General features: G+C 40.1%; 1 protein-coding gene across 10 annotated transcripts in view; it reads left to right on the top strand.

Annotated features, from left to right (window-relative positions):
- ALPK1 (alpha kinase 1) overlaps positions 1 to 16,689 on the top strand; it is a 158,882-nt gene that overhangs the window by 79,732 nt on the left and 62,461 nt on the right. For 9 of the 10 annotated variants that reach the window (XM_027837413.1, XM_027837411.1, XM_027837412.1 and 6 more), the window contains 3 exons: positions 6,454 to 6,605; positions 7,614 to 7,837; positions 14,045 to 14,199. In XM_027837413.1, the coding sequence (XP_027693214.1) occupies positions 7,726 to 7,837; positions 14,045 to 14,199 (267 nt within the window). In that variant the 5' untranslated portion in view covers positions 6,454 to 6,605; positions 7,614 to 7,725. The remainder of the gene's footprint in view (positions 1 to 6,453; positions 6,606 to 7,613; positions 7,838 to 14,044; positions 14,200 to 16,689) is intronic. The other variant, XM_027837417.1, reaches the window with a different exon arrangement.

Genomic DNA, 16,689 nt, shown 5'->3' on the forward strand with positions numbered 1-16,689 from the left:
TAGGAAGGAAGGAAGGAAGGAAGGAAGGAAGGAAGGAAGGAAGGAAGGAAGAAAGAAAAAGGATAGAGGAGACTTAAACATGTTTGTAGGGAGAATGGAAGGAGCCAATGAAGAGGGATAGACTAAAGATGTGAAAAAGAGATAGGATCATTCTCAGGTGAAGTGGAAAGTTGGAGATCAGAGTTCTAAAACACCAGAATTCTAATCTAGTTTCTGGCATTTATCTACTATGAGGCTGTGACAAAGGCATTTACCTCGCTAGGCCTCAGTTTCCTTATTTGTAAAATGGGGGAACTAATATTTGCACCATCTTCTTTGGTGACTATCCTAAGGCTTTATAAGCCTGAAAGTTCTAGAGAAATATGGTCTTTCATGTCTGATAGAGTGAATTATTAGCAGAAGACAGAGAGTACACAATGTAGGGACACAAGTGGGGAGGAAGGAAAGTTACCTCTTCACCTTGGTTAAGAAAAAGAGGATGAGTGAAAATGGAGAGATGTTGGTGGCAGGAGTTGAAGGAGCCCACATAAGAAGAGCTTGGCTCTTTTTAGTAAAGTAGAACATGAGGTGACCTATCAAAAGTATGAAGACATGGATATGAGGATCTAAGACAATTCCAAAAGACTCATGATGGAAAATGTTATCCACATCCAGAGAAAGAGCTATGGAGTCTGAATGCAGATCAAAGCATACTATTTTCACTTTTCTTTTTGGTTTCTTCTTTCTCATGGTTTTTCCCTTTGGTTCTAATTCTTCTTTACAACATAACTAATGTGGAAACATGTTTCATATATCATACATGTATAGTCTATTCCAGATTGCATGCCATTTTAGGGAGGGAGGAGTGGAGGGAGGGGGAGAAAAATCAAAATTTTATGGAAGTGAATGTTGAAAACTAAAAACAAATAAATAAATAAAATTAAAATAAAAAAGAAAGTATAAAGACATGGAAATGAGACTTGAGATGACAGTCAGTGTGTGACATGAAATAAACTGTGAAAATAAATTGAATGAAAAAAGACTAAACAAAAGACTAAAGAGCAGAGATTAAAGAGGATGAATCTAAACATTGCGCATCCTCACAGATGGAGTGGAGAGAGTAGATGATGAAGGTTGATCAGGGCTGAGACTTAAAGGCAACAATTGCAAAAAAAACAAAGGGTGTGGGAAAAGTTAGTGCAAAATAATTCTGTTGTTAAAATCTGTGCTATAGTTTCAGAACACTATGAGGCTTAATGGGTGTTTGTGAGCTAAACCAGGGACCTACCCTCTGTATTTTTATGGGAAAATGAATTCTAAATTCTGAACATTCTAATTTACAATGAACTCTAGGGTTATGATCTATTTCTAAATTAGGGCAGGGGGCTTCTTGTACTGCCTTGTAACTATATTACAAATTCTTTGAGGTGAGGGAGCATTAATAATAGTAATAAAATAATAAATATGCATTTCTATTGTGCTTTAGGGTTTGCAAAGAAAATACTTATTTTTAACAACTCTGTGAGGTAGATAGTGCGTGTTGTTATTATAGATATAGAGATGATATTATAGATATAGATATAGATATAGATATAGATATAGATATAGATATAGATATAGAACAAATTGAACAACTCCTGCATTCATTCCCCTAGACCATAATGTGTTTGACTCTGTGCCTTGCTCAATAATATTTGTCAATGAACTGATTTGTGGGCTGTCTGTTGATGGAACAAAAAGCAGGGGGAAAAATGACCCAATGAGGCTTTCTGTTCCTTTTATTTATTTCCCTCTTTCTAGCAAAGGTGCTAATGACCAGTGAAATGTCCCAGAGGCAGCTAACCACCAGGAAACAAGGGATCCAGATAATCCATAGGGTTGAAAATTGGAAAGTAAATTACAGGATTAGCCAAGTATCCCAAAACAACCAAGGACAGCTCCCCTCCTCCCTTCCTGATAGATTTTTGGGTCAGCAGTAGGGCTGAGCTGTGAAGGGGTATAGGATCAGACAGATGGAAAAGAAGGCATGAGTATGTGTGTGGGTCTTCTAATCTTTTTTTTCACATATGAATATCTGACCTCAATTGAAAGTCAATTTCAAGTAATGTTTTGTTATCACTTATTCGATATTATGCTTCTCCTTTCCTTTATTAGTGTAGAGATGAAGAGTTGATTACTTGCAAAAGCTAATTGCTCTATTTGGACTCAATTGGAATCTTAATTTTAGAATCCTCAACTTTACATGAAAATAGTTTTAAAGGAATTGAAGTAATCAAACACATAGCTCTCCACAACACAGATACAAATCTACTCTTTAAAAAGAAATAGATTTTTCATTTTAGTACTAGATCCTTGTATTCACAACTGTAGCAGCATGACATAATTTATTCTTCTACCTCCATTTGATGAGAACAATAGGAAGTTACTTAAATTTGGGACTAGAAATGGTATTAATGGTTTGGATATGGTTTGGATATTGTTTGGACTAGATAAATGAATGAACAAATGAATTAATGAATGAAAAGACATTTATTAAGCATGTACTATATGCCAGATATTGTGCCAAATGCTGGAGATACAAATCCAAAAAGCAAAATAGTCCTTGCCTTCAAGGAGCTTACATTCTAACAATGGAAAACACTACATATAAGGGAGTGATGTCTAGGGATGGCAAAAATGAATCAAATTCCTTGCCTTGGCATTCAAAACTCTCCACAATTTGATTCTAATGTATCTTTGCAGTCATTAATTCTCCTTCATGTATACATTCCAGCCAAATCATACTACTTACTGTACCCTAGTCTCTTCCCCTTTTCTTACGTCTCCATGGCTTGACTCACACTCTCTCCCATCCAACTTTATTGTTGCAATGGGACACTATTGACTGTAGACAAATACAAAGTCAACTAGTTGTCAGTCAGCAAGCATTTATTAAACACAATATGTCACAGGCACTGTGCTAAGTGCTAAGAATATAAAGAAAGGTAAAAACAGTCCCTGCCCTCAAGGAGCTTATACTTTAATGGGAAAGACAACTAGTAAAGAAATATATGCATGTATATATGTGTGTGTATATATATATATGAGTGTGTGTATGTGTGTCTGTATTTATGTATATATACACATGACACATACACATATATACACATACACATACATATACACATACATATATACATACATATATACATACATATATATGAATATGCATATATTGTGTGGATTGACAGTAATCATAGAGGATAAGGTTCTGCTCTAGTAGCTGAGAGCACCAGGGAAGGCTTCCTGCAGAAGGTCCGGGGCTTGAGCTGAGTCTTCAAAGAAGCCAGAGATTCTAAAGGGCAAAGGTGAGGAGGGAGAATATTCCCGGCTGGGGAACAGCCAGTGCAAAGACATGGAAATAAGTGATGGTGATAGCTGTACCAATGCTGCTATTTCAGGTACTTCTTCATGCCAACAGCTTCGTTTTTTTCTCTTCTCAAGGCACTAAGTTTTATCTTGGCTTCATCCCTCTGTCTTCACTTTATTCAGAGGGAGGGCAATGATCACATCCTGCTATCTACAATGTTTCTAGTCATAGAAAGCTGCCTGTTGAACATTTTCACATGGAGACATCTTAAACTCAACATGCCTAAAGCTGAACTCATTTTCTTTCCCTCTCAACCCTCTCTTATTCCAAACTTCTCTATTTCTGTCAAACGCATTGCCATCCTTCCACTGTCTCAGGTTCATAATCTCAGCAATATTTTTGATTCTTTATCTCACCCCACATATCTAATCAGTTGCCAAATCTTGTCATTTCTATCTTAACAATATCTTTTTCATCCAATCTCTTCTTTCTTTACAGTTACCACTTCAGCTCAAGCTCTCATGACTTCTCAACCAGATTGTTACAAAAGCCTCCTTTTTGATCTCCGTGCCTTAAGCCTCTCCCATCTCCGGTCCATTCTACACTCTGTTGCTAAGTAATTTTCTTAAGCACAGATCTGACAACATGACTTCACTACTCTATCAACTGCAGTGCCTTCTTATTGCCTGTAGAACAAAATATTAGCTCCTCTGCTTAGCTTTTACAGCCTTACACAACCTGATCTCAACCCACTTTTCCATTGGACATTACTACCCCTCCCACATTCTGGGATACATTGACACTAGCCTTCTCTCTATGTTTCATTCATGACACCATGCCCCATTCTACTCATCTCTACATCCTTGTTGTGGTGATCCCTTATGCCTGGAATGCATTCTATCCTTGCCTCTGCCTCACAGAGTATACTCTCTTCTTTTAAGATGCATCACAGACATCTTCTGCATAAAGCTTTTCCTCCAACTGCTCCAAACTACTTTGTATTTAACTATTTTCTGTGTATAGATATAAACATAGACTTGTAGATAGATATAAAGATATGACATAGAAATAGACATAGATATAGCTATGCATATGTAAGGTGTCCCAAAAGTCTTAGTGCTGTTTTAAGCTTTAATAGCGCTAATAAGCTTAAAATTGCATTGACTTTTGTTGTTATTCAGTCACTTATCAGTCATGCCCAATTCTTTGTGATCCCATTTGGTGTTTTCTTGGCAAAGATACTGGAGTGATTTGCCATTTCCTTCCCCAACTCATTTTACAGATAAGGAAACTGAGGCAAAAGGGGTTAAGTGACTTGCCTAGGATCCCAGAGCTAGTAAGTCTCTGTAGCCAGATTTGAACTTGGGAAGACTCATCTTCCTGACTCCAGGCCTAGCACTCTATCCACTATGCCACCTACTTTGCACATACTAAGTGCTTAATAAATATTTTATTCATTCACTTGATTCAAGTTGTATTTGATTAGATTTGATATTCAACATGGTTTTGGTGGGGGAAATGCTTTTAATATGACTACAGAAGCTAGGTTTGAATCCTATTTCTGTCACCTACTACCTAGGTAACATTGAGCAAATTCTTTCACTTCTTTGGGTGTGTTTCTTTATCTGTGAAAGGAAGAAGCTGTATTGGACTAGAGGCCTCAGAGCTCTCCTAGATCTGTGATTTTATCCACTATTTTACCTAGTTTATGTCACTAATTAATTCTACATCATCTGCTTGCTCTTGATTCCCAGAACAGAAGAGAAAACTTTCCCATCTTCTTAAGCCTCATATAATTTTTCAATTCAAAATGAACCCATCCAGAAGAAGAATCTGACTTTTCTACACTGCTGTTAAAAACTTCATTATCACATCACTGCATTACACACCGGGAGAGAGACTAGGTCAAAGACAAATGGAATGGAATCTATGTGTACAGCTACTCTCTGCTCCCCTTATGCATCACCACTGCCCTGGACTCTAGGTCCTGTGCCCAGATGCACTCAAAAATAGTTTAACCCTGACAAGAACCTCCTAATTATCTACTTAACTGCTTAGCAGGATGAGTGTTGATTTATACCCAACAAATAGTAAGGAAATACAGGTAGTCTCTGATTTGTATGCATAGTAAATCCTCAGAATGAATCTCCGCATGTATTAAAATTTGCACTATTCACTAACTCTAATAATGTGATCACTCCAAGCAGATTCACTATTCATGTTAATAGGGACCCAGCTAGACTATTTTCATTATACCCTATCTATCTTATATATAGCTTGCTTTGCATATATTTGTTTGTATGTTGTCTCCACTATTAGATTGTAAGCTCCTTGAGGACAGGAACTAGCTTTTGCCTCTTTTTGTATCCCCAGAGCTTAGCACAGCGTGTAGCACATAGTAGACACTTAATAAATGTTTATTGGTTGATTGATTGAATATAGGATAAAAGTTTGTCAATCTAGTTATTTTAGGGGCATTTATTTTCAGTCACAGAATATGATAACTGGAAGGGATCTTAGGGATTATGTAGTCCAGCTCCCTTGTTTACAAATTAGGAAACTGAGGTACCAAGTGGGGAAGTGATTTAGCCAGGGACTCAGTGTGAATTTGCAGCAAAGCTTCTGTGCAGGGTAAAGAAATTATCCTGTTCTTGAGTTCATGGAGCTGTGGTATGCTACTATACTGTACATAAAGTTGCAGAAAGAAAGTGTTTTCCAGATCTTAGTTTTTAAATTAGTCTCCATCTTCTAAGGATGTTGTTTCTCACTGTGTTGGTCACAGTGATTGAAAATGTATTGGCATCTATAACTCCAAATCTTAGTACCTCTCAAACTTGTTCTTCATTTTCAAAGAGCACCAATGATATTATGGGGTCATGTCTTGACTTGAGCATGAATTGAATTTAAGTGAGGCAGAGTTGCACAAAGTCTGTCAGCGTCACTCTTCCAGAATCATCAAAGTCCATTGACAGGGCAAAAGTCAAGATGCCTGGTGATGACCTGGGGTACAGTGAATGACCTTGGCAACTTCAATGTCTGACTAAGCTCTAAGCTCTCCACAGTGCCTGCTTCAGTCACTTTCATGGCATTTGTAACAAACTGTTTTCATCTGCCCATTCCACCAGGAGAAGTCTTCACATCCTTGGGGTAGACCTCCACCTAACTCATCAATGGGTTTGAAGCCTGTCTGTTACTCTCAACCTGGTTTAGTCTGTGTGCCAAGAAGGTTTTATCAAGGTGTTGCTGCTTGCCATGCTACCACTTTTTGGAGCCACAGGTGAGAGTTGAGTGCCAGGTGGATACCAAAGGTGCGTGAGCAGGCCTGAAAAGCTCTTGACAAACCCTCCTCTCTGAATATCCCGTACACCCCTCAAAGTATTCGTATGTGGAATGCTGCAAGAAGGACTTCCCAATTAGTCATGAGAAGGGTAAGCTCAGTGCTTTTTTCATGACCAGGTCGTTAGGTCTCTCAAGACCTATCTTCCAGGGGGCCTTTTCCAGTCCCTTCCTGCCCTTGAGGCAGCTAGGTGGGGCATTGGATGGAGCATTGGGCCTAGAGTCAGGAAGATATAAATTCAAATCTGGCCTCAGGCACTTATTAGTTGTAGGACAAAAGGCAAGTCACTTAACCTTTGCCTGCCTCAGTTTCCTCAATTATAAAAGGAACAGCATAATAACACTTAACTCAAGAGATTGATCAAATAAGATAATATGGCTCATTGTAGGTGGTTCCCTTTCCCACCTCTTTCCCTTTGAGATTATTTTCCATTATCTATCTATAGATCAATCTGTATCTTATATATACTGCTCCTTATTTTTGTCCATCTTTGTATCCCTGGTACTAACTAAGCAGGTTCCCAACATCTAGTAAGTGCTCAATAAATATTTGCTGACTTACTGAATTTCAAGACTGGGATTATATAATTGCTTCCTGTAGTCTGTCAGAGCTAGAGAGCCTGATGCCTGTCTGTCCCTAAAAGTATCCAAATGCATGAAAATGAACCATAAAGAGGGTAGAGAAATCCAGAGTGTCCACTGCTTGCTGGGCCATCTCACTTGGCTGCCAGCCCACCCTGGGGCTCTTTCCCTTCTGCTCTCTGTTTCCTCTGAGGTGCTCTCCCTCTGGAGTAGGCCCTGTGGTAATTTCACACTGTCCTCTAATAAAGTCCTCAGAGGCTGTCATGTATTTCCATGCATTGTCCCTATTATCTCTCCCTGCTTAAGCCTTGCAGATAATTGATGATGCTTTAGTTAATTATCTCCCTTCATCTCTTTTGTTCACCAGGTACCTCCTCCTTGAAGGGGATCCCTTTATTGAGAATCTGTGTCTTCTCCTGGGTAATTGATCACTCTGCACCCAGGGACACCCAATTCATAGTTGAGGAGGAGTAATCATCATGAATGATCAAAAAGCCGTGGCTGGGCTGCTGCAGGAGTGCAAACAAGCACTGGACACACTCTCATGGGGATTGGGGAAGGAAGACAAGACACAGTATGAGCAGTGCCAAGGTGAGATCTGAGGGAAGGGGACCAGAAGGGAGTCCACTGGTTCCGTGTTCTCACCCGGTCCTTGCGTGATGCCCGTCCTCCTCCCCGTCCCATTTATCTGTCCTTGGCAGATGAGCAGTGAGAGATGGCTGGATTTCTGGGGCATGAATGGGACGTGGGCTGCAGGCAGGCAGGGGAGGAAGCCCACTTTGTTGAAGTGAATTGCTGTCAGTTCCAATTTTAGGCTCCAGTAAACATGAGACCACAAGGAACAGTTTAGTTCAAGAGGAACAATGGCCCCAAGTTTGCTGCTGCACATAAATTTTAATTATTAAAAAAATGAACTTCTGAGTGGCGCCACTTCTTAAATAAAAAAGACCAACAGCAAATAAACTTCAGAGTTTGTGCCTCCACTTGAAGATTTCTGAAGTTTCAGTTTACGTTTCATGCCCCAAGCCCAATCCCTCTTTTGAAGGGCATCAGTTGATTTATATACTAATGTTTTAATGACACAAAGAAATAAGGAATCAATCAACTCTAATACATAGTGAAAATTTTATATGTGGAATGAATACCGTGAAAACTATCGGTTGTGCCATTATTTTGGTTTGTGTTCAATTTCTTATTCTGAAAAAGTTTGTGGGAGAAAAGGTGTGATTTTAAATCAGAAAGTATAAAAAGTGACTTCTTACATATTCTCTCTCCAGTTATAAGAGCGACAACCCACTTTTAGTCTGCCTTGGTCTTTCTCTGATCCCATCAACATGATTGTGTCATTGTCTCCTCATTCCTTCCTTTTTTACCCTTTCTTTTTTTTTCTTTTGGGTGAATTTGATACTTTTTTTGTAAATAGAAAGACATGTTAGACTCACACTATATTCCTATTTTTGTTATTCTGCAATGGCTACAAAGTAGTGTGAGAGATTTTAAACATTATACATATGTATATTGATGCATGTATAATGATTTGGGCACCTTTTTCTAATGCAAGATTCTTTGTCTATTTTTATGTCTCAATTTTTTGTGACCTGCCTTTTGTGTTCTTTCAATATAACATGCTCTATCACCAGTCATTTGTCAACTTGAGTTAGCATGTCTCAGTCAGGAGTATTAATCAGGCCATTATCTAAAAACACACTTATTGCTCTGGGATATGCATTTTCATGCAAGCATCCCCTTGGCCATCACTGACAGGTCCCCTGGTCTTTAAAAACAGACTGAGTAGCTGTCCGTGGTTCTCTCCATGGGCAGCATGTAATGTTCTGTCATTGATGCTGACGCCTTTTTTTCTCCATAGGATACTTTTCCTCCTTGTAACAAATTCTTTTAAACTTTGTGTTCTCCTTTTAGGGGATACCCTGAACCCCTTAATCAGGTATAGCTTTTTCTTCTTCTCTTTCCTCTCAAATGCCACAGAATGGGAGAAATAATCAGTTTAGTTCCAGATAATGCAAATCTACACTTTATAATCATGAAATTAGACACGGTCCTTCAGGTAAGGAACTTAAGGAAGTAGTCAATCAAAAGGCAAGGGGAGGCTGCTACTTATGCTGAAAACCGCTGCCCTGGGCTGGTTGAATAGAAGAAATGGAAAGAAGGAGCAAGCATCTCTGCAGAGCCTGAGACAGTCTTCTTAATAATGGAGCACAATTGCCATGCGTGGACATGCCACTGGAGGGCATGGATTGGCGGGGAGGCCGGCTGGGCTCGCATGGCAGATCCCTTCTCCTCTGGCAGGTGGTTTCTGAACAGCCCTAGCAGGCGGATTGTGCTCACTGATTTCATCAAGCCTGCATGTGCGACAACAGAATGGCATTAGTACAGGGTCACTTATGGCAGCAGTTTGAGCCAAAGGGATTCTCTGAACACAAACACAGCCCTTTTTATTCCTCTTTTTCCGCCCTCCCCCCCAATCCCACTCTTTCCCTCAGATATTGTTCTTGTCAGCATGGGCAAGTCTCCCCAAAGAGATTTAAAAGGGGAAAAAAGGAACTGAAAGCCAAATACATAAGTGGAAAAGGCTTATTCTGGGGATTTTCCCCCCATTTTGGTATTTCCCATTGGACTTTGCTGATAGAGAGCTTAGAGAAAGGTTGATATGGAGGAGGCTAGAATGAGATGGGTCCTGTCCCATTAAAATGTTTTTGTATTTCTTCAAAACTACTCAGTAGTTCATAGGTGTGTGGAAATCATATGCCACCTCAAATCACAGATGGGTACCAAGTACTGTTACCTAATATTTGATTCCACAAAAGAATATTCTTAACAAAAAAGGAAAGTCAGACCCACATGAGAAATATTTCCAGAAATTGATGGCAAAAAAAAAATTGATGGCATTGGTTTTAAAGTTTTTGGGTTTGGTTTTTTTGTTTTTTGTTGGTTTTTTTTTTTTTGCTCATAAGCCAACATTTTTTTTCCTGAGGAATCAAGGCAGTCTGCATATTTAAGATGGCAGCATTATGGGAGGCTTGTGCATGTGCCTTTTCCTTCAATAAGACCAGCTGTTTTTGTTGAGTTTTTTTTCAGGTTCAAGGGTCTAATGTGCTTTGAGTTTTGTTTATACTATAGCTCCCATACTGCATGAGCTGGACAATTCATCTACAATAATATAACATCCAAAATTTTGCAGCACATCTAGTGAAACCCAAGGCCTGCTATGATGCTTTGGTCCATCCTTTGAGAACCACTCTTATACAGTATGTAAGGTTCTTAAGTCTCAGCTGTAAATGACTGCATACCCTGGATTTTATACCTTATTCAAAAGAAACAGAGTAGATAAAAGGGGAGGGTGGTGTAGCAATGTATATTAAGGTGTTATTTTCATACCAGGAAATCCAGGAATCAAAGAAGGAAAATATAGAAGGAAAAGGGAATATGCAATAATATAGTGCCTACTATTTATCAGGCACCATTCCAATTGCTTTACAAATAGTATCTCATTTTATCTTCACAACAATCCAGCAAGGGAGATGCTATTATTATGCCCCATTTTACAGTTGAAGAGACTGAGGCAAACAGAGGCTAAATGACTTGTCTAGGGTTACACAGTTACTAAGTGTCTAAGGCCAAATTTGAACTGAGGTCTTCCTAACTCCAGGCCCAGGGCTCTATCCCCTGTACCACCAGCTGCCTCTATAGTAGAAGTGAATATCAAAGGAGGAAAAAAAAGAGTAAGTTTGTCATTGGCATATACTACAGATCACCTGGACAAAAAAGAGGGAATAGATTAGGTGTCCAGAAAACAGATCACTGGCCTGGCATAGAGACATGATATAGCAATGGGGGGTAGTGAGATGCTGGTAAATATTTAATAAGTAGCTTTCCAGGAAGGGGTGTATGCACAACACATACATTTATGTCTACGCAATCTACTTTATTAACATTTTCCTTTCACTTTTTAAAGTCTAGACTATGAAGAAAACAGCAAATTAAGCCCTGGTGTATAACTATTGCTGATTTCTGAGATATAAATACTCACATGGAAAATTGGCCTCAGGAATCAGTTTTTGAGGGCTCTAGAATGCATCTGGGGATGGAAAAACTGCATTTACTCTGACAAAAGCAGAGCAACTAACAACTTCTTGATTTGCCCTAATGATAATGGAGGAAGAAACAAGGTGAAATTTCATTCTGCATCTAATTCTCAGTCCCATGGAGGAACTGATTGTTAGAGTGAAAATAATGGCAAATACTGGGCAGGGTAAGTGGGGATGAGGAAATAACCACCTTACCATAGGGTTGATGATAGAGAATGAGAGACAATCTGGGCATAATCTGACATGGACCTTAGATTTTAGGAAAGCAGGTTTCAAAGAGTTCAGAGGAAAGAGGAAATCAATCTAGGAGGGATGGAAGATGCTCAAGAATGAAATTCTGAAGAGAAGAGGGAAAAAAATGGAGTTTATGTGAAGGGACCAATGTGGATGCACAGGGAACTCACCAAACAACTTAGATTTTTTTTTAAAAAAATGTACTGAAGCTTGAAGCAAGACCTAGGAATTAGTCCTATAAAAATAACGATAGGAATGCTAAAGCTCTGAGTGAGCTAGGGTTAGTGAGAAAAGCTAAAGACAATAAAAAGGGGTTTTTTTGGTTTTGTTTTGTTTTGAGAAAACCAAATGAATCATCAGAAGGATAGGATTTTTGCTGGGAGTGGATGGGACAATGATAACTGGCAATAGGAAGAAGGCAGGGTTCAATCTTAATTGTCTGTTTCCTCTTCAAAGGTTAATGACCTTTACACTGTAAATGACGGAACAAAAATGACCACCCTGGAGCTAATATCCAAGACAAGTGAGGAGATAGTAAGAGGGCACTTAACTGCCTTTGATAATTCAAGTCACTGCACCTCATTGAACTGTATTCTGGGTCCTGAAAGAGCTGGTAGATATGATTGCTGAGCCACTGCCAGGGATATTTGAAAAACAGTGAAAGGCAGGAGAGGTCCTGCAATATTGTTGTTCAGTTCTTTCAGTCATGTCCAACTCTTTATGACCCCATTTGGAGTTCTCATGGAGTGGTTTGCCATTTCCTTCTCCAGCTTATTTTACAAATGAGGAAACTGAGGAAAACAGGGTTAAGTGACTTGCCCAGAGTCACACGGCTAAGAAGTGTTTTTCAGTCATGTCCGACTCTTCATGGTCCCATTTGGGGTTTCCTTGGTAAAGATCCTGGAGTGGTTTACCATTTCCTTCTCCAGATCATTTTACAGATGAGGAAACTAAGGCAAACAGGGTTAAGTGACTTGCCCAGGGTCACATAGCTAGGAAGTGTCTGAGGCTGGATTTAAATTCAAGTGACTCCAGGCCCGGCGATCTATCCACTGCACCACCTAACTGACCCCTAGCTGTCCGTATTGAATTAATAATTACTCTTTAAACCTATCTATCCAACCAGAAACCAGACAATATCTTTGCCAAGAAAACCCCCAATAGGATCACAAAGACTCAGACACAACTGAAGAACAAAAGGTAGAGCAATGAACACAGCATTGAGTCTACAGTCAGAAAGACCTGGGTTCAAATCCAGCCTCAGACACTTATGAGCTGTGTGACCCTGTCTGCCTCAGTTTCTTCAACTGCAAAAATGAGGATACCATTAATACCTACCTCTCAGGGTTGTTGTGAGGATCAATTTAAATAATATTTGTAAAGTTCCTGGCACAGGGTAGACACTTAACAAATATTTGCTTCCCTTCCTTTGGCAACTCTGAGTCCGAGTTTCTTCATCTATAAAATGAAAGGATTGAGCAAAATGATCTCTCTCATCCCTCTTCCATCTCCCTGCCTCTGTCTCCCGTTGCTGGAGCACCTTGGCTCCCCATCTCAGCCTCCTGGAATCCCCGACTTCTTTCAACACTTAAAATATTCCTTTGAGCTCTGGCTACACTTTCCCGTAGGAGACTTTTCCTGATCTCCTTATCTGTTTAGTGGCTTCTTCTCCAAGGTTATCTTGTACCTACTTTGTCTTTTGTACGTCTAGGCGTGATTTTTCCTCTCAATAGTACGTAACCTTCTTGAAAGCAGGGACTGTTTCATTTTTATCTTTGTATCTAACTCCAGTGCCTAGCACAGTGGCTGGCAACATAGTTGATGCTTAAAAAGTACTTTTGATGAATCAATTCTACACCACTTCCCCACCCCCCCATTCCCTAATCCTATGGCAGTCTTCAGTCTTGATTACTCTCTTTCAAATCTGATTTGTGAATTTTTGGTCTTCGATTTCTTTTCTTCCTTTTCTTTTTTCTTTTTTTTTACTTTCTCTATCCTGACCCATTGTTAGTGAAAGTATGGAATACACTAGGTAAGAATGGGTTGGATGAGTAGGTTCATTCTCTTTCTTGTCCCTCTAGCCACTTGACCCCCACCCTCCCACCCCATGCCATTCTATTCCTCATTTGACAACGAAAATAGTATTTCCGCTGTTCCTTTCTCTGGTTCTTCATGCAAAGGTAGTCACTGGAGTGCTTTGCTTCCTGCTAAAAACACTTTTTAATGCCTGAGTACCCCAATTTACCTGTAGGGCAGAGCAGAGGAAGGCAGCCCCTGACAGCTAGTTTCTCATTATTACTCTTTGAGTGAGAAACAACAGCTTGTAGCATGTGAGGAGAAGCTGAGAGGGAGGAGGGAGGTTGTTTTTTTTCTAGCAGAGGTGCTTCATCATAACATGAGTGACTGGGCTGCCTTTTCTTTGTCTGCAATTTCCTTACCTGAACTCTGACCTTTTCAGCTTCACTCCCCAGCGAGTTAAGGACCCTAATCCAAGAGGCCAAGGAAATGAAGTGGCCCTTCGTGCCAGAGAAGTGGCAGTACAAACAAGCCGTAGGGCCCGAAGACAAAACAAATCTTCAAGATGCGATCGGCGCCAGGCTGCATGAGTTACTGGTAGGGATCTCCCACCACCTGTTCCTTTAAAACCCACAAGGGTAACATTTTGAGAATCTAAAAAATGTCTCTTGAGATCAGATTTCTCGAAGCACAAGTCACCTCCATCCCTTATGGTGGCTTTGCCAGACTTACTAATGAGAGGAAGTAGCTATTAGAAAAAGACTGATCATCCAGAAGTCTGTCCATGGGAAACCTGAACAACACCTAAGGGAATGGCAGTCATAAAGCTCACCTACAACCAATTATATCGCAGCATTCATAGGTCCATTAAGATGCTAGAAATAGTAGATTGGATTCTATTGTTTCTCATATAGTTTTGTTTTGTACTTTCCTCAATTTGACTATGGTTAAAAAAATCCGCAGTACTTTTAGAAGTCTTGTTGCTTTGGGGGCTAAGGGAAATTTTGCCTTTAACTTATGCCCTCCTATGCAAATACTAGCCAAGCTAACCCTGCTCAGTCTCTGAGACCAGGCTTGCTCAGGATGCTATGGTCATATGCACTTTATCTCAAGTCTCGATGTCATTTGAGTCTCCTATCCCCTTTTCCTTCCTCATCAATGCAGGAAACTGCCTCTTTATGAGTTCCAGAATGACCAACATGTTTATTCTTCAGTCATTGAACTCAATCCTAGAAACTTCAATATGAACATGGATGTACAATGCTGGAGCACACTTATAACACTACTCTGGGTGATAATAGGTTTCATTATCACACACGAACTCAGTGTAACAGGGAACTGGCCAATGGGAATACAGTCCTTGAAGCATGCAAGATATCTTTTGCTTAGTATCAATTTATATGGAAACTTGATAAGCACACTTCCTGAAATGTATGATGTGATGGAGAAAAATTTCTCCACTGATGTGCATGTGCAGCTATCCTGTTCCCTGTTGGCTTACTCTATGGTGATAAAAAGCCTTCCAATTAATTGCTGAATGGAATTATGTGTGAATTCAAAAGGCTTTGGGTGGGGAAACTTAACCTCTCTCTCTCTTCTTGGCAGCATTTAAGGGAGGAAGAAGAAATGCCATATGCCTCTAGGTGTGAAGAGAGGCATTAATTGTGGCCAACTGCCTATCTCCCCACCTAAGTTGTCATGTGTCCGTGAACACATGGCACTGTTGTTTTTGTCTCCCTCATGTTTATTCCTCCTTACTCTTTAGGTGACTGGGTATTGAAGGTGGAATAAATAGACCAGGTCAGAAACTTGTGAGCTTCAACATAGCAGTGTCTGTTGACTTGATAAGGAGTCAGCTTGGAGTCAGCTTGACCCAGCCCAGCAGTGACTTGATCTGGCAGCCAAGACACTGCACCTTACAAGTAAGGAAGTGATTCATCTATCAGCTCTGCCAGGCCCAGAAGTGAACCTTCCAGGAGGAATGTTTAGTAGTAGCCGATTGATTTTTCAGTCCATTCTCCCCAGGGACTGAGGTGGCTCTTCTAACAAGATGGTAGCCTGGTGCGTTGAGTCTTCAATACTCATTCGCCTAAGAGAAGGAAAACAGTAACATGCACCAGCACTACATAGCAGCATCATGTTTAGGAGCCTCCTGATGACCAAGTGGGCAGATAAGTTAGGACAAACAGCTGCCTCATCACCTCCACCTGGAGGCTTACAGCAGGTCTTCCTCAGTTGCTGGAAAGCCACCAGGGAGAGAGGGACCTTTCATCTGTTCAAGTTTTTTGTATTTACTCTCATTTCTAGTTTAGCAGCCAATTAGGTGAAGGGAAATGGATAGGTATTACATAGCACCTACTATGTGCTAGGCACTGTGCTAAGCACTTTAAAAATACTATCTCATTTGATCCTCACAACAACCTGTGAGGTAGGTGCTGTTATTATCCCATTTTATAGTTGGCAAAACTGAATTAAACTTAAGATAAGTGACTTGCCCAGGATCAGACAGCTAGTAAGTGTCTAATGCCACATTTAAACTGAGGTCTTGACTCCAGGACCATTGCTCTATCCACTGTGCCACCTAGCTGCTTCTAGATTTTTCATCACCATGGAATAAACTGACAGGAAACAGAATAACTATGAATACTCTGAATCAGGGCAAGGGCCCTCCGTTGTATCATGAATTTCTGGAAACAGACTCACTGAGCTTCCACATGAGTGAAACCAGGAAGAACACACCATGCTCACTCTAAGGTCTGTAAACCCATTGTCCAGTCCCCCATTACATCAAGGCTCAGGAACTAGGGATGCCATTGAAAGTACCATCTTTGGTTGTTTGGCTAAACTTCCTTGCTCTTTCCTGAATGCTGGGTAAAAAGAAATGATACTGGTCTGATGATGCTTTTCACACTCACACACACACACGAAATTAAGCCAGAGATCAAGCCTTTGTAGTAACATTAGCATTACTATTCATTATATCTGATTACGCATGGTGTCAAACAAGGAGCAGTATACCACCAATGGGTCCTTGGCTACTAGAATAACATCTAAGAAATGTATACCAACATGGACAAAAACGTATAG

Source organism: Vombatus ursinus, unplaced genomic scaffold (assembly GCF_900497805.2).
Source record: "Vombatus ursinus unplaced genomic scaffold, bare-nosed wombat genome assembly UNPS02014821.1, whole genome shotgun sequence".
In the NCBI taxonomy this organism is placed as follows: Eukaryota; Metazoa; Chordata; class Mammalia; order Diprotodontia; family Vombatidae; genus Vombatus; species Vombatus ursinus.